Consider the following 27,676-nt stretch of genomic DNA (forward strand, 5'->3'; position numbering starts at 1 on the left):
CAGGTAGAAGGCAAAGATGAGTCTGAGCTAAATAGATGGCAGGTAGGACTTAAAAGAGTGTGGTTGGGAGATGGTGTGGAAGCAGAATCTACAGAATTTGGCAACTGATTGGTTAATTGGGGGTAGGAATAGAGAAGTCAAAGAGCACAGGTTTTGAGTTTGTAAATAATTATGATAGAAAAGAGACAATGGAAAGGAGAAGGAGCCGCTTATTGAGAGATGATGGTCGGTTTAGATTTGGACATTTTAAGGGTTTGAAGGGATGTCAAGACAGCTGGATAGACATAGACACTAAGAAGTTATAAATAAAGGTTTTGAAATATGGGAAAGGTACTGAACTAGAAAACAGACTGGGAAGTAATCAACTTAGCAGTGATATCTTCCTCTCCTATGAGCGAGAGGAAGAAAACAAACGGCAGAATCTTGGATATTTTCTTTAGAATCTTGCTACTCAAAATGTGGCCAATGGCCCAGCAGCATTGGCATCATGAGGAAGTTTGTTAAAAAATCAGAATCTCAGACCCTACCCCAGACCTGCTGAACCAGCATCTTCAATTTAACAAGAACCCCAAGATATTTGTACCACAGCAAAGTTTGAGAAGCGCTAATCTAGAAGAGAAAAGCCAGCAAAGAAAGGGGGAGGATAAAGTGGAAGGAGAGCCAGGGTAATGTAGAATCACCAAAGCAAGGTAAATTGAAGTTTCACAAACAGGGAAGGAAGGAGTGTTGATCAATAATATCCAAAACCATGGAGGTTGAAAAGCACAAGGAAAGATGGTATGTTTGCAGTTTGTGGTTAGGTAGTATGGCCATTATGACCATGTTCTAATTGAACAGAAACTTCTACTTTCTGGTCAGGGAGAGGCTAGTGACTCCATCTCCCTAGTTGCCACATATATGGGACATATTGAAGTAAGTGGGTAGATTTCACAGTGGGAAAAAGTAGAAATTCTCTTCTAATTGCCTGTTTTCTCAGTAAGGTAAGAAGCAAGATCATTTTGGCACACTGCTAACTGTCCATCTCAATTTCATCTCCTCTTCTCCCTGAACACACAGACTACTTTTCTCCTCTCTTTCAGTTAGATATGGTCAAGTATTAAGTTATTGACAATAAACGTGAGTAGAAATTATGTCTGCCACTGCCAGGCCAGGGCCCTTGAGTGTACTCATGCCGCCTCCATGCATTTTCCTTTCTGCCAGCTGCACCTGGGACATGGTGACTCTGCTTTGATAATGCAGATGACTTCAAGCCTCTAAGGTTGACAGAGATACAAGAAAGAAGGTGCCTGGATGAGAGACAGCTGCCTATCTACAGCCATACCACCCTGAACGCGTCTGATCTCATCTGATCTCGAGAGCTGTCCACTGACCTGGAACATCCAATGATGTGAGCAAGATATGAATTTCTGTTGAGTTGGAGCCATAACATTTTGGAGTCTATTTATTGTAGCAGTGTAGCCTACTGTAGTTAACATATTCATTAACTGAAAGTAGAGAAGAGGAGGGAAGAAGGGGGGTGAAATAGGAGTCTGAGTGAGGAAGAGTGAAGTTTCCAGACACAACTAAGGGCCCCCTCTTTGAATAAGTAGTCATGAATTTGTAGTGAGACCAGTCAATAGGTTGTGCAGTTTTCTCCAGCCATATTCAGTTGCTCATGTGTAGGCACTGAGTAGCTAGCTTTGGCAGTCACCAGGACTGAGATGTGGTCAGGTAAGTATAATGTGGAAAGAAGGGCAAAGTAGTTGAGGGTAGAAGCAAAGGAGGCATTATAACTTCAGACGTTGTAAGAAATAACTTCAGACGTCTTTTCATGGTGAAAAGAGGGTAGGGTGACTAAATTGGTGTTTCTGATCAGGCTGAAGAATTGAAGTTTATTATATGGAATGACATGAAAAGATAAGAGACATGTTGGAGAGTGGGAGGCTTGAAATTAAAATTAGAGGGGGTTGATCAATAATATCCAAAAGCTGTAGTTATTGGTAAATATCAGGGTGTAGGGAATGATCATGAGAATGGATAACTGAGGTAGCAGTGAATATCAGATCCTTTGAAGAGAGGTCAAGGAATTGAGAGGCAGTAAGAGTTTTGAAAGGAGCATCACAGTTATATATATTATACAAACACACACATACATACATACACACCATAAAGAACTGCCACAGGAGTGATTCATGATAGTGTTGGAGTAGTGAGTAGTCTTAGAGAGAGTGATAGTAACCATGGTACTAAAATATTTAAATAATGAGGGGTTGAATTTTTTGAATTAGGGTGCTCAAGGCCATCAGTGGTTTAATATGTTAAACTCTTGCCAATATCATATTTCATTCAAACAGGCACTTTTAAGTTTTATGTTGCTAAAGTAGGGTTTCTAATTGCTTCTCTGTGACCTCTCAAATTATGATGCCAACTGCTTTCTTTTACAGGAAATGCCCATCTGTCTGTATTATATACCAAACACATGCCAACCTTCCTAGTTTAGATGACTATGCTTTAAAATTTGTCATAGACTACTCTGTTTTACCTCCAACATGTATCTCAGATGGCATCTACAGTGATACTAGCTATGCCACATCAAATAATACACAGTAAATGTTCAAAATGTACATTAAAAACCTCACTTATAGCTTAAGTTAACAATAAATAGGGATTGACTGAAGGCCTGACAAATTGAAAATAACAAGGTTACTTGTAGCTTGGACAATGAAGTACATGTTATACATTAATAGCATAGGGGCTCTGGAGTCAAGACTGCCAGGGGTTGAATTATGAGGTTATTGTGAAGATATGTCATATTTACTTAGCCTGGGCAACATAGCGAGACCCCATTTCTACAAAGAAATTTTAAAAATTAGCTGCGCATGGTGGTACACAGCTGTAGTCCTAGCTACTCTGGAGGCTGAGGCAGGAGGATCACTTGAGCCCAGGAGTTTAAGGCTGCAGTGAGCTATGATGACACCACTGCACTCCAGCCTGGGTGACAGAGTGAGACCCTGTCTCTTAAAAAAAAAAAAAAAAAAGACATGTCATATATATGTGTGTGTATAAGCATTTTAAAATATAAGCATTCAATTAAAGTTAGGTATAATTATTCAATTATTGTACTTGCATCTAATTCTTATAAAATTGCCTTTAACTACACTTGAACTTTTACTATTTAAAAATGTTATTACATCTGTACCTGTTAATATTTAACAGTAAGGAGACCTCTGGGCAAACCTGGTACATTGAACACACATGTTTGTCTCCACTTATTCCAGTAAAATGACATTATTAAAATGACAGTGAAGGAATGAAAAAGATATAAACCTATAAAGACAAAGCAAACAGGAAAAGAGATCCCTGCTGAAGAAGGATGCCAACAAAACTTAGGAATGTGGAAAGCAGATGGATGAGCAATAACTGACTTACCAAAGCTGAGAAAGTTAATACCTAAGCTTTTAGGAGGAAGCAGAGCCAGCCAGAAGTGAACCTATTCAAGTCACAGCACCCTGGAGAGGCTTGAAAACTAGAGCTGCCATACCTCAGAGAGCAGAAGTAGAGTGAGGCTGAAAAGGGGGATTTGTTGTCAAAGTTTTATAAAGAGCAATGAGACCCTTCCTTACCCATATTCCCTACTCCATCCATGCTGCCCAAATTCAGCAGAAGACAGATGGTTTACATTCTGGAGAGGTTGACTCATAGCTCCTCTAGACACCAGGGAGAGCTGAGGACTGGGATGACTGACTACACAGAAAAGCAGAATTAAGTGAAGTTGTACATACTGAATTGTAAGACAGGTCCTCCAACCCAGCCTCATTCTCAGATTCAGATTCTAGAATGCGGGATGCTATCAGGAGACTGGAAGCTTCCTTTTAGGGGAAAACCAGCTGGTCCAAGAGAAAAGCCCTCCAAATGTTGAAGTTTGGGGTCCCATAATGAAGAATGTGTCTTGCTGCTGGTCTCTTACAGTGAAGCCCAACAGTCAACAAGCCCTGACCATACCTACAGAGGCTCTAATCAACTTTTTATCACCTTATTCTTTATTTTGAAAATTTTTGTAGAGAGGGGGTCTTGCTACGTTTCCCAGGCTGGCCTCAAACTCCTAGGCTCAAGCGCTCCTCCCACCTCAGCCTCCCAAGTAGCTGGAACTATAGGGATGCATGACCTCATTCTTAAATGTGGGTGAATAGTCAAGGATCCTCATATATTTGAAAAATCTCCCTTACATGAAAGACAGAGCCTAAAATGACCAAACAGAAAAAAGAAAAGAAAAGAAAAGAAAAGAAAAGAAAAGAAAAGAAAAGAAAAGAAAAGAAAAGAAAAGAAAAAGAACTTGGAGGAAATAAAACCAATGCAGGGAGCAGGAAAAGATGTCAAAATAAAAAAACTCTCAAAAATTTTAACCCCCATACGCTTTTCTCAGGAAAGTACTTGAGGGAAATACTCCACCCAAGTAAGAGTGTAAATCAGGAAACATAAAAACATGGGATCTGGTAAATAGGAGCTCCAACAAAGGAGAAAACAGAGAATTCCCCAGATGAAGGTGAAGGGAGGTTCCAGGATGACAGCTGGGTAGCCAGTCTGGAAAGCAACCAGTCCATTCTGATGCGAGGATGGAGGGCTCCAGAAGGAATGTCTCCAAGAAAAAATAATGGAAATGATGGAAATGCAATCTGAGGTGTTTGAACCTTATGAACAAAATTTCACAACTCTGGTGGAACATAAGGAGATGTAATAGTGACAGGTATAGAGGAAAGTAAGCAACCTAAGAAAGAAGGAATTATAATCTCCGGGGAAAACAAAATATTTGTGGCAGACTGTTCGATTATTTAAGAATATTTGTCTCTGGAGAAGGATGATACTTCCTCACCCTATTGATGTCAGACTTGGCATCGTTAATTATCCTAACCAATGAAATCAGGGCAGAAGTGAATATGTCACTTCTAGGCAAATTTTAAGAACCCACTCATGGTTTCCATGTCCCTGCCCCTGCCACAGATCGGCACCGTTTAGATAGAGGTTGCTCTGGCCATCTGAGTCCCGAGTGAAGACGTCATAGAGCAGGAATGCAGCAGACCTGCCACTGGACATGCATGAATAAGAAGTAAATCTTTATTGTTGTAAGCCAATACAACAAGAAAGGGGTTTGGGGGCTTCTGTGGTCGTTTCTTAACGTGTCATAATTAACTTCTCCTGACTGATATAACATGAAGTGCTGTGGACAGTATTTATATAATAGTCATTAAAATATATACCATAAATAACTGAAGAATGTGCTAATAAAAATATTGGTAAATTAATACATGGTATAAAATGGCTAAAACTGAAAACTAAGAAATGGCAGTAATGTGCTACTTAGAAATGTGAAATTAAATAGCAGAGCCATAACTCTCCTCTGGGAACTGGGATTCTGAGTGATGACAGGTGGTGCAGGGCCTTCTGGTTTTAGTATGGGCCTTGTATTTATTTGACTCTTAAACCATAAACATAATCACTTTGAAAAAAATAAAAATTACATTTCTTTTAAAAAGAAAAATGAATGATGAGAGGAGGGGAGTTTTAGTATTATTATTTTTAATTCAGCCAATTTAATAGACTGTTATTCATCCCACTTTAATATTAAAATTGTAAGAACTAATTCTTGATTAGTACTTTAAAAATATATTTTTCAAGAAAATTGAATTGAAGCACTAAAAGCTAAATTTTTTCATTCTACCTTCACACTGTCCACTGCACAACAGAAATGTGAATGTTGCTTTCCTAGTATTTTGATCAGCCACCTCCTTCCCTTGCCCTTACGTGTGATGTTATTTATAGTGTACTATTTATATGACATTAAATATCACTAACTTGAATTTGAAAAATGACCTATATGCATATGTAATTATTTTATGAAAAGCTATTTTATAACTGCAAAACTAATTGTTTTTAAAAATAGTCTCTGACATTAGACCCTAAAAAAGCATTTTCCTCAGGAGGCTGGCAGTGATTCAAATGGATTTGTTGTGTATAGATATATAGATATCACCTATAATTTGTAAATAAATAGTTGTACTTAATGGGGTTTTAACTCTTTTCTGGTATTTTTTTTTTTACCTCATTTACTATCTATGAAGAAAAAGGATTTGGGGAAGCAAAAGTAAACCAGTCTAATTGCTATATAAATTGTAAGGAATAAAGGCAGCAGTCTCTCCATAGCCTTCGGATTTGTTAGTGTGGCCCCTTTGTGATCTGAGCCTGGCCCACCCTCCTGTGCTCATCTCCAACATCCTTTACATCCAGCACTAATCCACTCAGTCATTCAGCAGACAATTATTCCAAGCCTCCAACGTACTAGGCCTATTATTGCTAAACTGCTCACAGATCCCTGAGTGTATGATGTCATCTCCTACTTCTTGGGCTTGTGATGGGGAGTTTTCTGATCTAAAATACTGTAACTCATATTCCTGTACCTTCCCCAAGGCCAGCTTGTCCATTAAGACATATGGGGAAGGGGAAGCCTTACCTTACCCCTGAAAGTTAGGTGCCTTTCCTCCATACTCCCATAGGACCCTCTATATTTTTAACAGAGCCATTATATTCCTCTTTACATTATGAGCCCCATAAAAGCAGAAACCTTGTCTGTTTTACTCACTGGTATGTCACTACAGTGCCAGGCTCATTGCTTGCATTCAAACAATTCTTGTCTGTCTTTACTCAACAGGTTGTATGCTCCTTGGTGGATAGGTTTGTGGTTTATTAAACTTTGTTTCTTTTAGCATTTAACATAAGACCTAGCACATAGAATTTTGCTGAATAAATTAACTTTGTCAGCATTACCATTAATCTTTAAAATATATAGCATTGAAGAGTATACAGAAAGTATCCTCATGATACAGAGAGAGACATGGGATGCTGAGGATTTGTTCCTTTGTATTTCACTTAAATAGGAAAAGTATATATGAAAGATCTGAAAGAAAAATACATAGGAAGTAGAAAAAATACATATGTATAAAATTATATGAAAAATACATAGGCCACAAATGCCAAATGACCTATAGTGCTCTATGCTGTCACCACATTTAACCTAGAAATAAAATAGAAATAATTCTTATAGAAATAGTCTCAAAATATAACCAGCTAAAATTATATCATCAATAACAAATCACTCGGGGTTTTTGCTCATTAAATTGGTTTGTATAGATAAGTATTACCTAAGTTCTTGATTCATGACATGGTGTGTCTATAACCCAAATTTACTATCCATTAAAAATAAATTGTAATCAATATACAAATATCAGTTGTATTTCCATACACTAGCAATGAACAATCTGAAATTAAGAAAACTTTCACTTATAATAGCATCAAAAAGAATAAAATATTTAGGAATAAATTTAACCAAAGAAGTGTAAGACATGTACACTGAAAAGTACAAAACATGGTTTTAAAAAATGGAAAGACACCCCATGTTCATGAATTGGAAGACTTAATATTGTTAAGATAGCAATACTCCCCAAATTGATCTTCAGAGTCAATACAATTCCTATCAAAATTCCAACTGGCTTTTTTTCCCCCACATAAATAGACAACTGATCCTAAAATTCAAATGGAAATTCAAATAACCAAAACAACATTGTAAAAGAAGAACAAAGTTCTTGGATTCACACTTCCTGTCTTCAAAATTTACTGCAAAGCTATAGTAATCAAGACAATGTGGTATTGGCATAGGATAGACATATAGACCAATGGAATAAAATTAAGAGTATGGAAATAAATTCATACATCTATGGTCAGTTGGATGTCAACAAAGGTGTGAAGATAATTCAATGATGAAAGAATAGTTTTTTCAACAAATAGTGCTGGGACAACTGGATATCTGCATTCCAAAGAACAAAGTTGGACTCCTACGTCATATCATATATGAAAATTAATTCAAAATGGATCAAAGACCCAAATGTAAGACTTAAAACACAGAAAAAAAGATGAGTATAAATCTACATGATCTTGGATTAGAGTGAGTGGGTGAGGAACCTGCAGCCTTGGGGCCACATGTGGCATTCTGGACCCTTTAGTGCAGCCTTTTGATTGAATCCAAACTTCACAGAACAAATCCTTTTAAAGGGATTATATGACATTATAAGGATTTGTTCTGTGAAATTTGGATTCAGTCAAGGGGCCACACTTGGGGATCTGAAGGGCCACATGTGGGCTTGAGGCCGAAGCTTCCCTACCCACCTAGGACAACTAAAGCACAAACCAAAGAAAACAAATAAATTGGATTTCATCAAAAGTAAAAACGTTCACAATGCAAAGAACACCAATCAAGAAAGTGAAAAGACAACCTAGAAAATGGGAGAAAATATTTGCAAATCATATATCTGACAAGGGATTTGTATCTAGAATATATAAAGAGCTCTTACAACTCAACAATGAAAAGACAAATAATTTAAAATGGGCAAAGGATTTTAAAAGACATTTCTCCAAAAAAGATACACAGACAGCCAATAAACACATGAAAAGATCCTCAGTATCATTAAGTAGGGAAATGTAACTCAAAACCACAATGAGATGTCATTTTACATCCACTAGGATGGCCATAATCAAAAAAGACAAACAGCCAGGCATGGTGGCTCATGCCTGTAATCCTAGCACTTTGGGAGGCTGAGGAAGGAGGACTGCTTGAGGCCAGGAGTTTGAGACCAGCCTGAGCAAGAGCAAAACCTTCTCTCTATAAAAAATAGAAAAAAATTAGCTTGGCGTGCTAGCGCACGCCTGTAGTCCCAGCCAGAAGGCTGAGGCAGGAGGATCACTTGGAGCCTAAGAGTTTGAGGTTGCAGTGAGCAATGATGATGCTACTGCACTCTAGCCCAAGTGACAGAGACCCTGTCTCAAAAACAAAACAAAACAAAACAAAGCAAAAAGATAGACAATAACAAGTGTTGGCAAGGATGTGGAAAACTGGAACCCATATACACTGCTTTTGGGAAGAAAAAATAGTGCAGCTGCTGTGGAAAACAGTTTGTCAGTACCTCTAAAAATTACACCCAGAATTACCATATGACCCAACAATCCCACTCCTAGGTACATAACCAAGAGAATGGAAAACATAGGATCACACAAAAAAACTTGTATACAAATGTTCATAACATTCTATAGCATGGTTATTCATAATAGCCAAAAAGTAGAAATAATCCAAATTTCTATCAACTCATGAACAAAGTGTGGTATATCCATAGAATGGAATATTATTCAGCCATAAAAAGGAATGAACACTGTTACATGCTACATAATGTTTGAAAACATTATGCTAAGAAGCCAGACACAAAAGGCTATATATTGTATGATATAATTTACATGAAATGTCAAGACTAGGCAAACCCATAGAGACAGAAAGTAGATTGATTAGTGGTTGCCAGGGCATTGGAGTAAGGGAAAATTGGGACTGATTGCTAATAGGGACATAATTTCATTTCAGGGTGATGAAAATGTTCTGGAATTAGTATGATTGCACAACACAGTGAATATACTAAAAACTACCTAATTGTACACTTTAATATGGTAAAATTTTATGTAAATTATATCTTGATTTTAAAATTTAAAAAATAAAATGTGATCCTAAATTGTAATAAATCATAAGCAATTGTATACATCAAAGCAGTTGATCTAGAGCAGTATGCTGTTTGTGAAGGGACAAAATTAAATCAGTGCTCTTCCCCTCCCATCAAAACTGGTTCTATGTGACTTCTGTATTCATATACACTTTATGATTCTTGCCCCTTTTGAGCATGCATACATGCATACATTAGGTCAACTGAAAAGCAATTTTTCATCAGTGAGTGTGCATCTAGTTTTTACAACTTTATGTATATGTGAGCTCAGAAACACATTTCTATCAAAAAAAAGCACCCCTAATTCTCTATTTCCTTACCCTGCTTTATTTTCTCCATAGTACTTATCACTGGACTGTAAATTCCTTGAGGGATAGAGCTTTTAGTTCTCAGCTCTGTCTGTGAAAATAAAAGGTTGATAGAAAACATAAAGCAGGAAAATACCTATAAATTAAAAATCTGTAGAAATTTATATCTGTTGTCTATAGAGGGTGTCTATAGATGCCATTTCATGTTTTCAAAAAATAAGTAATTTGAGCTACTAGCTCACCCTTTGGAAGAGGCACACATTCCTGTATAAGAACCAAACCCCAGGGTATCAGCCCTGGTCCTGAAGGGTGTTTTGGTTTGCTGTGACCTAGCCAACTAAACTCACATAGTCAGGTCCTTACATCTAGCTTCCTTTCTCATGGGAGATATTGAATTTTGTAATAAACCTTAGAAAGAGGACCTCAGTACCACTGAGGGTAGCTCTTTCAGGAAAAGTGTACATTAGTATTCTTCCTTTCTGATTTATTTGTTCACAATCCACTAGAATACTTCTGTTTGTAGGTTCCATTACCCTTAAATTCTTGGTCTTCTCTTTGATTACTTGGCTGCTCAGGTCATGAGCCCTTCTAGAGAAAAAATATTCTTTACCATTGGCAGATACTTGCCAACTAAGGGGAATGAGCTCCTCTCTGAATGCTTATGAAGAAGAGGCCACCATGATAATGTAAAATTTAATTCTAATATACTTGTATATAGTAGGGGTAAGAATATCAAATGCCAAATGAAGACTGACTTATGCTGTTAATTTCATCACATACCTATACATGTGCAAAAAAATTAATTTCTTATAGTTTCCTTGGGGAGAAAAAGAGAGTTTAAAATATCTTTATGATTACTAAATGGAAACAATTCTTTTGTAGATGCGGTTCAATAATTCACAAATGTATTACTAAAGAAGTAACAACTAGTCAAAAACTGGTGGTCAAAAACCCAGTAAAGGGCAGGAGGTGGGGAAAAGAGAAAAAAAAACTGGTAAAACACATATCCTTTTATTCATAAATCAAAGAAATAGTCATGAAGCACTTCTTATGCCTATAAAAGTAGATTAAGCATGTCTCTAAAATATTTTGTGAGGATAGAATTCATATGAATCTTCCCAGACCATGCTGTTATTTCTACAGTTGATAACACACATGACTAAAACTCTGAGTATCAATTTGTTTAGAAAATGTCTTATGATGCTTCATGACTATTTGTTACTTCTTTAGTAATACATTTGTGAATAAGCAACGACATGTGTGCCAAAAGGTTTCCTGTTTTGACACCAACTCAATGGAAAACCTACTTATAATTTTATCTTAAACATATATGATACTTCAGTTTTCAATTTGCTTGTATTATTTTTTTGTTTTTTAGCAATAAAGTATTTTTAATTAAACTACCTACATTTTTTAGACATATTCCTCTTGCACACTTAATAGACTAAAGTATATTGTAAACATAACTTTTATATGTGCTGGGAAACCAAAAAGTTCATGTGACTTGCTTTATTGGGATATTTGCTTTGTTGCGACTGTCTGGAACTCAACCTGCAATATCTCTGAGATATGCCTGTATGTGGTTTGTCATTGACCAAAACATCATTATGCAGCACATAATTATAATTATAAATTCTTTCTCTAAGTCATTTCTTTCCTCTCACATCATACTATATGCAGTTAAAAGTAGCCATGTAGCTCCTTCAGTATTTTGCTTAGAAATTTCTTCAGCCAGATATCCTAGTTCATCACTCTTAAATTTCAACTTTCATAAAGCCCTCAGGCATGGACACAATTCAGCCATGTTATTTGCAGTTATATAATAAGGATGGCCTTTACTTCAGCGTCCAATTCCTTGTTCCTCAATTCCATCTGAGACCTCATCAGAATGCCCTTTACCATCCATATTTGTATCTATATTTTGATCATGGCCACTTATGTGATCCCTAAGAAAATTTAGGCTCTCCCTAGTTTCGGGATCTTCTGAACCCTCACCAGAATTGCCCTTAAGGCTTTATTCATGGAAAGCTTTCATGTATTTATTTGATAAAGCAACAGACTATTTACCATATAGTAAAAATAGCAGTTTTCTTCCCAATTAATTTATTAGATACTTTGGGTTGCATTTGAAAAATAAGATTTTGATTTTAAATGCAAGGGAGTGGTTCATAAATAGCTTTTATTTTAAAAAAAGAAAAGGCTGTTTGATATTTTAGGAAATATCATTTAATGTAAACTCCATTAATAACCTGGTCATTCCAGTCATGTCTTACAGCTGGTGACACCTGGAGCTAGCCACAAAAATGTCCAGTGAAATAGATTGGGCTTAGGCCCAGGCCTGGAATGGAACAATTCAGATGCTGCCCAACCCCTATCCCCAGGTGATGGGAATTTCAAAAGGAGACTGGTTTCTCAGTATAAAATACCTTGCCCTGTTCCCATTCTTCCATCTAGAAAAAACACTCATGCTAGAAAGTAATAACAACAAACTTTGACAATTTTAATACTTATTATCAAAATTATGAATAAGTTGAATTCAGTAAACTCCTCCTTTTCACTCCTACAGGGTAGGATAATGAAATGCAACTGCAGGACACAAACAAAAATGAGTAATGGTAATTCAGCCTGTCAAGGCAGGCCAATAACTGCTGGTTTGTAATCATGAATGGAATTCTTTTAACCACACGTTTTTCAGTAGAAAACTTCAAGGATATTTTAGCAAAGAGAAAAATTAAGCAAAGTGATTGAGATAGTATTGTTTTAAAACGCTAAATCCTGTCACTTTTGCCTACAATCAAATGTTTATATTTTGGCATACTTTTCATTGTTCTTCACTGGTAAAAATCACTTAAGTCCTAAATTCATTCTTCAGTTTGTTAGGGAGTTGGAATTTATCGAAAACCACTGTTTCTTGTAATTCTCTACTGGATGGCTCCACAATTTCTATTTGAATTCTATCTAGGACAGCTTCTTCTCATATAATCCTAAATGAAAAGTAATCATACGAAAAGGAACCAGTATAAAAACTGAGATGTCTATTTTCAAATGGCAAAGTCAGTACTAACTAGGAGTATTCTTTAGGGTTTAGTTAGCCAAAGGTTGAAGTTAAATTTCAGTCTTTTTGCCAGAGAAATAAAATATATTCTCTCAAAATACTTTTGAAAATTCTTTGCTGGCATGGAATGCTTGCAAATAAACCTTTTTCTCTCCTGTCCCCGCCCTAGTCATCTGTCTTCTCAGAACTATTGGAATCCTGGATCATTGTGGAGAGTCAAAGGTAAGTAAGCACATGCCCATTAATTTGTTGTTGGTAATTGGGGATCGAGGTCCAAGAAGCAGTTCTTTTAAAAATAAGACATCTCAGATCAAATAAAATAAATTCTAATAATATTTACCACTATGGACTTGAAAAATTATACCTTGCTTTGTATATAATAAGCTTGAAAACACAATAATATAGTATATGAATAGTTTATAAATAATTCCTTTTGTTCTACTTTAATTACATAATTATTAACTAATAAATGGAGTTTTACATTTCCAAGAATCATAAGTATAAATTTTTAAAAATATTCATGTAATTTTCTACTGTTTTCTGTTGTGAATGGTTTGTTCCTTGGGCATGTGGGGATCTTGCAAATTATTAAAACAGTCTGTGAGACCGTTATATTTTTTTCTTCTAGTACTATAGAGATAACTCAATAGAATTGTGGGTTATAATTAATCAGCAGAACATAATACTGTCTAATGTAAAATATTTGAGTTCAATCAAATTACACTGCTAACATTTCAAATGTAGCAATTCTGTTGACTCACTGTGGAAATTCCTAGAAGAAAAAAATATAAAAAGGGACAAATGAGAACTATGCAAAATATCAAAAGACAACATTATAACATCAAATTTTTCTGAGATTTCTTTTTATAATTTCCCTCATTCTAATTGCCTTCATGTTGGAGTCTTGTTCAGGTCAACATCAAGGCCATTATAAAAATCAAACACCATTCTAGTATTTGGTGCCTTGTATGCAGTGTATTCTAAGAGCAAGGACTGGGAACAGTCATCCTTGGTGTAGGCAATAAGGGATGCATTGTTTATAGTGAATTTAAAAACAATAAAAACCATGAAAAGTCAGTCTACTTTTGTCAGCAGCAATGATAGTGATAAAATATTCCTCCTTATTGGGCAGAGGCTCCCACTACCTTGCCCTTAGTACACTACTGCCCGGTATAAGCTCATCAGAACTACGTACCCAGTACATTTGAGATGTTATTGCAGGAGGACCTCATTTTTACCTTTATTTTCAATTTTTTAAAATATAAATGTAGAAGAAGAGTACATTATCAGTATTAATGAAGGCAGCCTACAACCTGTTACAACTTTAAATGTAAAATATACATAATGAATATTTTTAAAAATTCCAATTATAAGTTGAGAGAGAAACGTGGACATGAGTGACTTTCTACTTGAACTTTCAGACACTGATACTCCTCTATTTTAAAATCATAAGTACGTACCTAAGGTAAAACTGAAAGATCAAAACATGTCATACTTGCATTTAATGTATGAGAGTCTGTGTTGATCAAAGAAATGAACTCCCACTAAGGATCTGATCCATTATAATTCATTCTAAAACTTAGTATAAGACCTTTATTTTTTTCCATAGAAGGCACCTATTTTCAAATAAGCATTCATCACTTTATTGGCCTACACTAATATAAACAAGGCAATGCTAGTGGCAATATAGTTCACATTACTGAAAATCATATGTATTTTTGCTGAGTCCTTGCACCCCAAGTACCAAGAAATTACATTAAGGAAAGAAAACAAACATTAAAGCACAAAAGCACCTTCATCAATGTTCTCACACCTATGGTTCCCGGAACTATAGAATTTCCATCTCTGTTATCTGTACTACTCTGGAATTAGGAAAGTAACTAGTACTTTATGGAGGCAAATATTTTTCCTTTGAATGCTGTGTTACAGGTAGAGAAAAAAGGAACATAAAGAACAAAAAAAGAAAACCACAACATTTTCTATAAATGCAAAAAGGCAAATACAATGACAAAATGTTTAGACTAAGGGAAGCATGTGAAAAAGATAGTAAAATCTATTATTAGTATATGGTAAAAAATAATTTTACTTGCCTTGGGGAGGTTCCTTTTTCTTTCCTTTGTGAGAACACTGACTAAACTATAGTAATCAGAGATTCACTTCCAGAATATAGTGTTCAGGACATTATGTGTGTTTATATATGTGCATGAAATCTATCATAGCATATAAAGGATCTCTATGTTTAACTAAAAGAAAGGAAAAAAATCATACCTTTGTTATTTAGAAATCAACTTACATTTGTATTATCAAACCTAATCATTGTTGGTCTGATATAAATTTTCTTGCTTTTTTGGTGAGTTGGCTTTTAGGAAATGTGTTTCTATTTCCATAGGTAAAACAAGTATCTGTTAATTTCTTGGGCAAGCAGGATTCTAGTATCAGAATACATTCTTATATGAATTATTTCTAATTGTGGCATAGCGTATTAATCTTATAAGAAATTTAGAGTAAGGACCTTAATAAATATATATTTATTAATACATATATAATTGTGCTTTATTGAAGGCACTGGCCTTTTGCACGTGCACGCACACACATGCATAAATGCATGCCATATAAACCAATGGCAAAAAAGGAAGACTAGCTGAAAACCAAATCTGACTTCAAATAGTCCCTGGTAAAAATAAAATTTCCAAGTTAGTTTACAAATTAGTTGTTTGAAACTTAGAAAACAGTGCCCTCTTGGGCTAATATTATAAATCGTTCCATTCCCAGATAAGTCCACAGAAATCTATTTAACCCATAATTTAAATGAATTTTAGTACCATGCTTAAGAGATTAAAAAACCTGTTTACCTATTTAGAAGTTTGTTTTATTTTGATTTTTTTTTTCCTATAGGAGCTGGTTTTTGGCAATGAGAAAAGGAACTCTATTCTCTAAGGGCTAGCAACTAGAAAAAGGAAGCCTTAAGTCTTTGAGCCTGGGGTGACAGCTGGGTCTTAGGTGAAATGGTCAAGGTCAACAGCAACAGAGGAAAGGACAAAAGAAGAAGGTCTGTGGCAGCATCAGATAGGAAAAAATGAGTTCAGCAAGAAAGTAGATGACTTTAACTGAGTAGGCATCCATAAGTGAGTGTGGTTTTGCTACTGCCCCACCCAATCATTAATTAAAGAAACCTAACTTTGGTTTACAAGTGAAAGTTTAGAAAAGTAACAAAAATAACAATATAAGAAACAAAATAATACCTCAGGTTATGATAATGGAATGTTTCCTATGATAAAAAATATTGTGAAAAAGCACAAACTATTATTTAGTGGGCAAATTATTTAGTTCTTAATTCCAAACTAAATTGTACATTATATAGTAAGATTTCTACCAAAAAAACTTGAAGGGAAATTTTAGCAAAATTCATTTACATATTTACAGACCCAGTGCAGTTTGGCCTGCCTGTTTGCAAAACCTGACTAAGCAGGTTGTAGAGAAAAATCTCAGACTTAAGCCCATCAGATTATTAGCTAAAGATCCTTTGGCCAGACTTCAGACTTTACAGACGTACTCCATGTGACCAGATATATCACAACCAATGTTCTTTTCCTTGAAATGTTACAATGCTTTAGTGTTATTCTATCATTGTTTCCCTGTTTCATGGAATTGCATCCATTCTCCCAATTTTAGTAGCATGAGAGATACAGTGAGTGCACAGGGCAGAAGAGATGAAAACTTATATTCTGTAGTACTACCAAGCTAACAATATGACATTATAAGTAAAAAACAATTTCAGAAACAGAGCAGAGACCATGTTTAAAAAGTCAAGACTGATCACTCAACTTCTGTGGGCTGTGAGGACTGTCAATTAACCTCAGTCCATAAATCTGATAGGTTGTCTTAGCCCACAGACTACATTTTGGCCCAAATTTTCAGCTGTACCAAAATATATACAGCAGATGACTCTCCCTCTGACATAAGCAATATTTAGCCAGATCTTTTAAAATTAGCAATATAGTTGCATTTGAGAATAACAATAATATACTTATATTGTATTATAACATACTTTTATAACATAATATACTTTTATATTATATAATAATATACAGTTGATAGATATTTTAGTCTATCAGTTTTGTTCTTCAATTATGCCTAGAAAAAATTCTAAGCATATTTATAAGTAAAAATATTTAAATGTTATCAAATATTAGAAAACATGTATTTTATTATGGAAATATAAATTAAAACTCCCCAAATATACTATAGAAGATATACACATCTATAGTGTATAAAAGGATTAAGGATTCCTTCTTCCCCTTCTTCCTTTATCTTGAGGAAGAGACAGTCAGCTTGAGCTTTAATTTTTAACAAGTTAGAAAAAGGAATCTTTTTACATATCTACTAAATTAAAATTTCTATTATTAAATGCCTAAGTTTTTAAGTCACTTGGTTTCCCAGATACTTCAATGGAATCAGCAGACATTGATCCAATCCCAACTCCAAGACTAGAGCGTCGTAATGATAGTTCCAAGGCAGAAATTTGACGTAATTCTTTGCGACACAATTTTATAGGCATAACACCATGAAGTTGTCCCACATTTCCCACAGGTTGAATTTGGGATGATGGTCGACAGTGAGACTTTGTAAACTGATTTTCATCCGTTTCTGTTTTATCCTCATTGCTTAACAAATGCCCACTGGGGGGTGCTAAAGAGCTATAAATTGTAGGTAATTCTGGGAGCTCTTCCCCAAGCTTCTGAGGATTTGGTTGTGTTCTTAAACTGCTTGCTGAACTGTCTATTTCTATTTCTCTTCTACTTAATTTCATACTTTCAGTTCTGGATGCCCATTTTAAGTCTTCTGAAAGCATGCCTGCTTCTTCTGGGTTTAGGACTCCATCTTTAGCATCATCATCTAAAAATAATCCCAAAACCAAAAAATTAGAGATTATTTCCTCAAAACTGTATATTTTTATCCTAATATCTTAACACAGCTACATTATAACTTGATATACATATATACATGATGTTTTTCAACTTTTTTGTTAAATCACTCCTTTTAGATGAACAGATGTATGAATGTGAATTATTCTTATTTCTTATTCTTATTTAGGCACCTTGCATATGAATAACTCAGAACTTTAATTCACGGAACAAAGTTGAGAAAAAGTCTTCTAGGGATTTTGGTACTCCCTGGAAACACAGGAGTGGCTCTGGGCCTCTCTGTTGCCTTTCCATGACTGCCCTCTGTTGGGCTTGCTACTAGTGAATTCCAAATTCTGGCCAAGTGAAGCAGCACTAGATAATATTAGCTCTGCCCCATATCTCCAGGGAAACCTCTGGGACTGGGCATTATATGTGTGAAAATCTGGTCCTGGTTGGCACTCCCAGCGTAACAGGGTTCTGCTGTCCGAATGTACTCTGGGAGGTGTGCCACAACTTCCACCATCAAAATGAAGATGAGAGCATACTCCTTCAAATCAAATACCTAATATCAAACACAAAGACTTGCTTAAGAAAAATCTATATAGATACTAGACCTAATATGATGAAAAATTCCAACTTTAACATATGTGGATACATTCTTTATATACTTTTAGTGTTGTGAAGATAAGGTTTAAAAACAGAGGTTGCACATTAGCAAATCCCAAGCCAAATCTAGCTCACAGACATGTTTTACTTGGCCTACAGTGTTCATAATACTTGACCCAAAATCTAAAAATTGGGAAGTTTCGTATAAAAATACAGATTTCCAGCTTTTCTAGAGAGGTTAGAAAAGCTAACAATTTCTGAATAGCAACAACAGCTGGAATAGAGTTGCCACTGCCAGTTTAGATGACTGCTGCGGTCCCCACCACGCACCTTTGGCTTCCCCAGCTCCTGTAGGCATTCTAGTTTATAACCCTTAGTTTAAATCATAACTGACTTTCTAGTTTTTAAAATTCTCTCAAAACAAGCAACTGGAACTAGCAAATGACATAGATCCTTACATGGAAATAAAACAGATACAAAGGTGACCACAGACAGTAGCTCCCAAACTTTGTTTTACATTAGAGTCACTGGGAAGCTTTTAAAAATCCTGCCTCTGAGGTCACAGTGTCTGGGGAAGGGAGCAGGCATCTCATTTTGTAAAGATTGTATGTGAAGAAGCAGAAATGAGTTCATTGTCAAGGCTCACTCCAAAGCCCACTTGGATTCTTCACAACAGGAAGTTTCCCTCCTCCAGAATTTTACAATTGAGGGAAAAAACTAGGGAAAGATTAATTTGCCCAAGATCACACAAGTAAAAGTAGTTAGGATTCCAACCCAGATTTTTATACATATAGTTTGACAGTGATTTAAACTGATATAAGGATAGTTTTAAATAAATGTAGAGAGACTGCATATTCATATAAACCGATATTATCCTGATAAAATGTTAGAAAACAGATGCATTATAACAGAGGTATGACCACCAAGTGGACCAAAACACTTTAGTCAAAAGATTAATTTTTCTGCTATTAGAAAATACCAAAAATATTTTTATGGTAGGCAGACAATGAAAAGACTACTATCAAAACTCAATGAACTGAAGATGAAGACAGTTATGTATTAACTAGGATATTGATTATTAAGCATATAAGACATTTTAGGGAATTCAAGAATTTTATATATTTAAATTGCTATATTTTATAATTCAAACAAACCTTGTTTTATGTCATTATATTAGAGTAGCATTATGAGATAGGATGTAATATAAACTATATATCCCCAATATGATTGTAACTGTATTTTTTTTAAAGCATGGGAAACTATGAAAAGAATTATGCTCTAATGTGGGTAGGATAATGGGTGACAATTTCTGCTTGTTTCCTGTATTTTCAAAATTTTTGTAATGACTGTATACTACTTTTTATTTTTATTCATTCATTCCTTTATTTATTTACAGACAAGGTCTCGCTCTGGTACCCAGGCTGGAATGCAGTGGCCTCATCATAGTTCACTGCAACCCCAAACTCCTGGGCTCAAGTGATCCTTCTGCCTCAGCTTCCTGAGTAGCTGGGATTACAGGGTTGCACCACAACTGGCTAATTTTTCTATATTTTGTAGAGACAGGGCCTTTGCTCTTGCTAAGGCTGATCTTGAACTCTTGACCTCAAGCAATCCTCCCACCTTGGCCTTCCAAAGTGCTAGGATTATAGGCATGAGCCACCATGCCTGGCCAAAAGGGGTTTTTTTAAAAAGCTAAAATGGTCTTATGTTGATCGTTCTCTGTTTCTTAATACCTGTTTACTTTTTAATTTTTTACAAGTAGTGTTTCAAGTACAAGTTATAGCTATGTATTGCAGGCAGTATTTCAAGTAAATGTTTGAGTTGTATCAGTAAGCACATCTACATTACTATACTGAGAATGAGAAAATTTAGTGTTTTGGGCTGGATTTGTACATATTTTTGTGTCACATCTCTATCTCAAAACAAATTCTATCCTAGAATACTGAACCAGGAGTCACAAGATGAGGGACCTTACCCCATGTTTTTTTTTTTTTTTTTTTTTTTGAGACAGAGTCTCGCTTTGTTGTCTGGGCTAGAGTGAGTGCTGTGGCGTCAGCCTAGCTCACAGCAACCTCAAACTCCTGGGCTTAAGCAATCCTACTGCCTCAGCCTCCCGAGTAGCTGGGACTACAGGCATGCGCCACCATGCCTGGCTAATTTTTTCTGTATATATTTTTAGTTGGCCAGATAATTTCTTTCTATTTTTAGTAGAGACAGGATCTCGCTCTTGCTCAGGCTGGTTTTGACCTCCTGACCTCGAGCGATCCACCTGCCTCGGCCTCCCAGAGTGCTAGGATTACAGGCGTGAGCCACGACGCCTGGCCCTTACTCCATGTTTTAATCACTGTTTTGTTTCTGCATCACTTGGCCTCTCTAAGCATCAATTCCCTTATCTAAAATTAGAGTTAGCAGATACCAGCTTACCCTGAGTTTGAGGATTAAATGGAATTATTTGTGAAAATGTCTGTAAGTGATAAATATTATAAATATAACACAGCATTAGAACTACTTTTCTAAATAATACTGAGTTTTAGATTTTAAAACTATGTTAACTCTGCTTCTATCATATATTTAACATATACCATTTCATTGTTCTTACATATAATTTTTTACTGGTCTTTTTGTATCTTATGTGGTGGTTTTTTTACATGTACAAAATAGGTATGTTCCTAAAAGGTTCTTTTTTAATTTCAGAATATTATGGGGTTTTAATTTCTTTTTTAATTTCTTCTAAAAGGTTTTAATGTCAACTTTTCATAAACCATACTTAAATTATTAGAAGAATATTCTCTCCAAAAGAAGCTAATTTTTTACTAAAATGTAGAGTATACTGTTTTAGAAATATTGATTTTATTCAGCTATCTTTTAAAAGGTATATTTTAATCATAGCAATATATTATCTTCATGGCACATTTTACTTTTGCCAAAGTATTTTGCCATGTGTTACCATTCCATTTAGGAAGGTGTTAATTCTACACATCTACATATAATTATGAGAGGGAACATCTTTTGTCTCAAAAATTGACTTCTATTATATTTTTGAATTTATAGCAGTCATAATATGAAAAGACCTGATTTATCTTAGAAATACATACTATTTTTTTTTCTTTTGAGACAGAATGTCACTCTGTCATTTGAGCAAGTGTGTCATCATAGCTCACTGGAACCTCAAACTCCTGGGCTCAAGGGATTCTCCTGCCTCAGCCTTCTGAGGAGCTGGGACTATAGGCATGAACCACCACACCTGGCTAATTTTTCTATTTTTTGTAGAGACAGGGTCTCCCTCTTGCTCAGACTACTCTGGAAATCCTGGCCTCAAACAATCCTCCCATCTTGGCCTCCTGGAGTGCTAGATTACAGGCATGAGCCAATGTGCCCCACCAGAAATAAATATTTTTACCTTTACTTTTATTATTATGCATCTGTTTTGTGACAATTGAAGGCTTAATTTAACATAAAATAGGGAAACAACAGCTATCTTAGATTATAGTGTTATTTTAAGGATTAAATGATTAAGGACTACAAAAGCCCCTGGCATGTGGCAAGCAATCAATCAATGATTGTTTCCTACATGCATACACATTTGTTCATTCATTCATTCACTTCTCGTGTGGTTCTGTCTTATATATATACTAGACAACTCTACAGAGACAAATATTATAGGAATTAAATGTTTAATCCTAAATAACACAATCAATTTTAAAAGGCTACACTACAAATCTGGACTTCATCAATGCTAGAGAAACAGTGTTAGCATGACAAATAACACTCGAAGTCTTACGTACGTTCTGATGGTGTTAGTTGCCGACGAACTGCTTCCCCTACAAGTTCCTTGAGTTTCTTCTTAAGATGTCTGCTAGTTTTCTTATAGAAATAAAGATCCTTTTCCAACTGCTGGATTTTATCTTCATATGTTTTTAAAGTTTCCATAATGCCTTCTCCATCTTGCTCTATAAAACATAAATTTACATTTAAATTCAGTTTTAAATAAATGATTCAAAACTATATTTTAACATAGCCCCCAGACTATATTTAAAAGATCAGAAGTATGTTACATATATCTATTACCTAAATGGATTTGTTTTCAGCTGCAATTTGGATTCTTCTGCTTGTAAAATATTTCAAAGTAGGATTGAACCCTTAGCCACCTTCTCTACCTTACCCCCTATTAACCACTACATTTTCATGATTCATAAGAATTTTTTTTGAGACAAGGTCTTCCTCTGTTGCCTGGGAGAGTGCTGTGGCATCAGCCTAGCTCACAGTAACCTCAAACTCCTGGGCTCAAAAGATCCTCCTGCCTTAGCCTCCTGAGTAGCTGGGACTTCAAGCGCACACCACAATGCCCAGCTAATTTAAAAAAAAAATTTTTTTTGTACAGACAGGGACTTGCTATGTTGCTTAGGCTGGTCTCAAACTCCTGGTCTCAAGTGGTCCTCTGGCCTCAGCCTCCCAAAGTGCTAGGATTATAGACATGAGCTACCACGCCAGCCTCCATAAGCTTTTTTTTTTTTTGCAGTAGCTACCAACTAGACTTATCCTTAAAACAGCAAAAGGTGATTTCTATAAAAAGTTCACATGTTTGGAACTCTGTCCATCAGCTACATTTATATCTTATGTAAGATCTATGTCAGGAACTGTGTTTGTATGGAAAGTCATAAGGCTAGGGTTTATATGCCCAAGAAATATAAAGCCAAAAAACCCACAAAAACAAAAACCTGTTAAAAGAGGCTAAAAAGATTAAATTGCAAAAGAAAACACCACAGAGAAAGAAGAAGGAAAATAGCCAGCATAAGTAAAGTTCTAGTTTATACCACAACATAACTTAAAGCTTCTAATTAATATTTATGAATGTCTAACACTGTCCCCACTGGGTTATATTCTAGAATCAGTAAAATCCAGTGTTACTGTCCTTTAGAAAATAAAGACTTTCAAACGTACTTTCTCCTGTTGGCATATTTATAAAATGGTCCCACTCATTTGTATTTTTCTTTTGTTATAATTGGCTGTTTTGTAAAATTTTATTTAAGTATATTTGTATATTTTAAATTAACCCATCATCTTGTTTTTAAAAAATACTTAAAATTAATGACATCATAAATCAGAATCTTCATAATGGGTATAATTTAATTTTGTGTCTCTTATTCAGTTGAAATTAGACAATTCATAAATTGTTAACATTACAGTTACAACTTTGTGATAAAAACTTGTATAGCTATAGAAATCCATGATTTTTAAAAATGTTCTGATTTAGCTATAGCATGAGCTTTGGTGGTATAATCCAAGTCACTCTAAAAATACATAAAAATTCTATTAAATATCACTTTTAGAGACTTCAGACAGAACTAAACTAAGGTAAGAAGAACATGTTTGAATGCAATATTGTGTCAAGGAAATCCTGTCATTAGGCAATTAACCAGTTACAGAATTAACTTAGAGACAAATTGCCTCAGCACTCAAATTCATATATTTTCCAATTTTCTGCTTACTCAGGTTGCTTCTGCCAGATCCCTTTTGACAAATTTTCAGCTAAGGATTCATGAGAATCAAGACTAAGCAGCCTGGATTGCAGCAGTAACAGTATCGCCTGGCAGTGATTCTGTTGCCCTATCAGCTATTTGTGTACTGGCCATATGCCCAGGTAACACCGGCCCAATTGCTTTGATAGCTCTCTTTCCACATGGGAGTTGATGGTTGAACTATTGCTCACTGATAACAGTAGGTGACCATTAATGGTAGACTAATTTTGACCTAAGATACAACTTTATTGATTAAATTTTAACAAGAAATAGAACTAGGAATATGATAGAGCCTACCACTCTATTTTTGTGAATGAAAAATAATTTAAATATCATAGTATTATATCCCATGGAAATAGAAAATTTTCAACTGCACATCAAAAATCCAGAAGTAATCCCACATTTCTACATAAAAACTAGACCAGCAAAAAACTAACAGGATTGTAGCAGTTCTTATGTGTGTGCTGGGGGCAGGCAGAAGGGATAACATTTCAAGCATGAATAGCCCTACAACAAAGTCAACTACTCCAAAACGTGGTAACCAAAACATGCAAAGCCCAAACACTTGTCTAGTAGTAACTATTTAAACATGTTGGGATTTTAAGTAATCAAATTCCATCCTATCTTCCTTCCTCAATACCCCATTCATATATCACCTTACATAACTGACAATGAGGGGCAGTTACCTTTGAAATGATGTAACAGCAACTGCATCTTTTGCTCATGTTCCTTTTGCTGGAGGGTCAGTCTACGGTCACACTGCAATTTCAGATGTTCCAGTGCAGATTCCAACTCATGAACCATATTATCCCGTTCCAGAACCTTCATTTTCATTTCTTCATTTCGTAACTGTTGTTTCCGTTCAGCTTCTCGCAAGTTAACCACCTAGAAAATACATTTTTGACCTTTTAAGTGTATCTTAGCCTAATATAATAGACTCATGTACTTTTCTTAGGCTACATAAAGATGAACTTCTTAGTCTCCACAGTTTAAGTGATTCTTGCCAAGATATTGGATCCTTAGGTAAATGTTTTGTAACATATCCACAAAATAACCTAGCAGCCTTTTGAATTTGGAGAGATTCTGAATTGGTAACACTTTCATTTTCAATATAATGTTGCTCTAATAATCACCCCTCCATAATTTCTTAGATATGATCTCTGAAGTTTACATTTTAGAATTCTCTCTTTTTCTCTAGACTAAATAGATATTCAGAAGCTAAAGACTCTTGTATAACATCTAGATAATTCCCAGTTTTAACTCCAAAATGGATATTATAAGTAAGTGACAGAATTTTTTAAACTATAAACAGAGTTCAGTTTCAGGTCATGCATTTTGTCTCCTGGGTTCTTCTCTACTGATATGAAGTAAAAATACTTCAGATAATGTCTGTGTCACAGAACTTGTTAATAATCTAATGACCATCTCTCCAGAAAAAAATACTCATTAATACAAAGGGTCTCAGGATCAGAAAATCTACTGACCTTGGCAGAGGTGCCTTGGGTTAAGAACTCTTGCTTTAAAAGTACCACAAAAGAGTTATCTGTATCAAAGCCTAGAACAATACTATTTTTCTGCCCTCTAAACACACAGTGATAGGATTACTATCATCTATAATGTTAATAGTAGCTTACTACTGAGAGTGATTATCCAAGAAGAAGCTATGTATAACATTTTCATTCATTTTTCATCTTTATTTCACAGAATTAGAACTTTATTTTAAAACTTCAGTGTTTTATTTTTGCTTCATTGTCTGATATTCCCATACACTGAATATACTTTTCAGAGAAAAGAATTATCTAGTTGTGTAACACTTCATAATATGTATTTTAAGTGGAAAAGACAGAGAAAAGATGTAGTTCTCAATGCTATGAAACATCTCTGGATCAGTAAATGGTCAAATTTGCAGAAAATATTTTAATCAATTTAAGCACATGCAGGTTAATAAAATCTATTAGTATCTTTGCTACTGATGGACTACTTCACCTCCATTTCAACTCACACATTATGAGAAAGTACAGGTTTCACTACCCTACAGCAGTGAAGAAAGGGGAATCAAAACCTGGAGGGCCCTTGATTTTTCATGAATGTTACGAAAAAACATCCAAATCTAAAAAACATCCAAGAAATAATGAGCAAGGAACATAAATTCTTTAGTGTCTAAAACTATTTCAAAAAGGCTTTCTTTTAAGAGGCCCTCAAACTTTAGGAGCTCCCAAAGTTAGGCCTATAGATTTGGATAATCACAAAGCTTTGAGATGACAGCATTCAGTACTATAAAGAGAAATCATGCTTAAATTTATAGTTGTATCATCAAATCTTTGAGCCTTTCAGTTTCTTTAAAAATTCAAAATAAACACAAGATACATAAGCATCTTGACCCCTCTTTGTAAGAAAAATATTCTGTCCCTCAGGAACAAACCTTATTGAAGTATCTGAAAAGAATAGCTCTAATCTCAACAGCACTCAGGCAAGTTAGTTTTTCCAAGACATTGGCTTCACTACGAGAGAGGTTTTGGAATGATGTTCTAAGTGAGTCCTGGCGACTCTGGATACTTTCATTCTTGTATTCAATTGCAGCTTCCAAAGCTTCAATCCCCTCTTCAAGTTGGAAAAGAACATGTTCTTCCTGGATATAATACAATAGAAATCACTCATTTTAAATGAAATAATACACTTGGACTTTGGCATATACTCGGATCCTAGTATGCTATTTGAGTCTAATAGACATTACTTCTCTTTTACTAAATTTTAAGAACATAATGTTTGCTTGCTATGCTATACAATGCACTGTGTATACTCATATATATATATATATATATATACACACACACAACATATAATCATTGAGTCATCACAATATACCTTGTGTAATAAAATGGAAGAGTCAGTAGTTTAGATGAGTTCTGAAATGTTCCAAGGTCATACAACAAATGCTCATCATCTAATCCAATGAATACACTTGAACAAAGCCTCAGCCCACAGGATTAGTAGTATTGTCGTTTATCTCCCTCCGTAACTCCAAAGTGCATATTATATGTCAGCATTTCCACTAGTGAGATCTAGAGACCCCCTGCTTTCCTTTCAATGATCTATCAAAACAATACATTGCTAGGAAGGAAAGGAGATACATTTACAGTAAATTATTAAGAACTAATAATCAGGAGAGTCTCTGAGGAAAAAACACAGTATGGCATAAAAAAATGAGGAGTTAAGGACGTGAAACATTTCATAAGATTCCTATGAAATGTTATTAGAGGGAAAATATAGGTATTAAAAATAGTAGCAGCATAATATTTTTTTCATATATCAGAGATTTCCTTTGTGGGAAAAAAAAATCTGATAAATCTGTCAGAAAACCTACCAGTTCTCCTCGCTCTCTTTTTTTTAAAGAGACAAGGTCTTGCTATATTGCCCAGGCTGGACTCAAACTCCTGGGCTCAAGCAATCCTCCTGCCTCAGCCTTCCAAGTAGCTCAGGTGGGACTACAGGACCACTCCACCATGCCTGGCTATACCAGTTCTTTGAACTATCCAAATACATGTTATTTTGGAGATCCAAATCTCTGGTAACAAATTATTTCAGATTGGTAAGATTTGGATATATGTTTCTGTATACCTATACCTGTTGTGGAAGTCATCTAAACTTTAAATTCCTTGAGGGCAGATTGTCTTATTCATACTCATATCCTTATTGCCTAGTATCATACCTATCA

At 35.2% G+C, this 27,676-nt stretch overlaps 1 protein-coding gene and 1 long non-coding RNA gene across 2 annotated transcripts in view; one reads left to right on the plus strand and one right to left on the minus strand.

Moving 5' to 3' along the window:
- The first annotated feature begins 1,350 nt into the window (after window positions 1-1,350).
- On the plus strand, window positions 1,351-23,946 carry LOC123645769. The gene is made up of 3 exons (XR_006737696.1): window positions 1,351-1,387; window positions 13,099-13,151; window positions 23,936-23,946. It is a non-coding gene; the product is annotated as an uncharacterized LOC123645769 (long non-coding RNA).
- KIF27 (kinesin family member 27) overlaps window positions 14,207-27,676 on the minus strand; it is a 77,103-nt gene continuing 63,633 nt past the window's right edge. The window contains exons 15-18 of the mRNA XM_045562218.1: window positions 26,384-26,590; window positions 24,648-24,846; window positions 22,228-22,392; window positions 14,207-17,825 (exon numbers count right to left, since the gene is read on the minus strand). Of these exons, the coding sequence (XP_045418174.1) occupies window positions 17,341-17,825; window positions 22,228-22,392; window positions 24,648-24,846; window positions 26,384-26,590 (1,056 nt within the window). The 3' untranslated portion in view covers window positions 14,207-17,340. The remainder of the gene's footprint in view (window positions 17,826-22,227; window positions 22,393-24,647; window positions 24,847-26,383; window positions 26,591-27,676) is intronic.

This window comes from Lemur catta, chromosome 10, assembly GCF_020740605.2.
Source record: "Lemur catta isolate mLemCat1 chromosome 10, mLemCat1.pri, whole genome shotgun sequence".
Lineage (NCBI taxonomy): Eukaryota > Metazoa > Chordata > Mammalia > Primates > Lemuridae > Lemur > Lemur catta.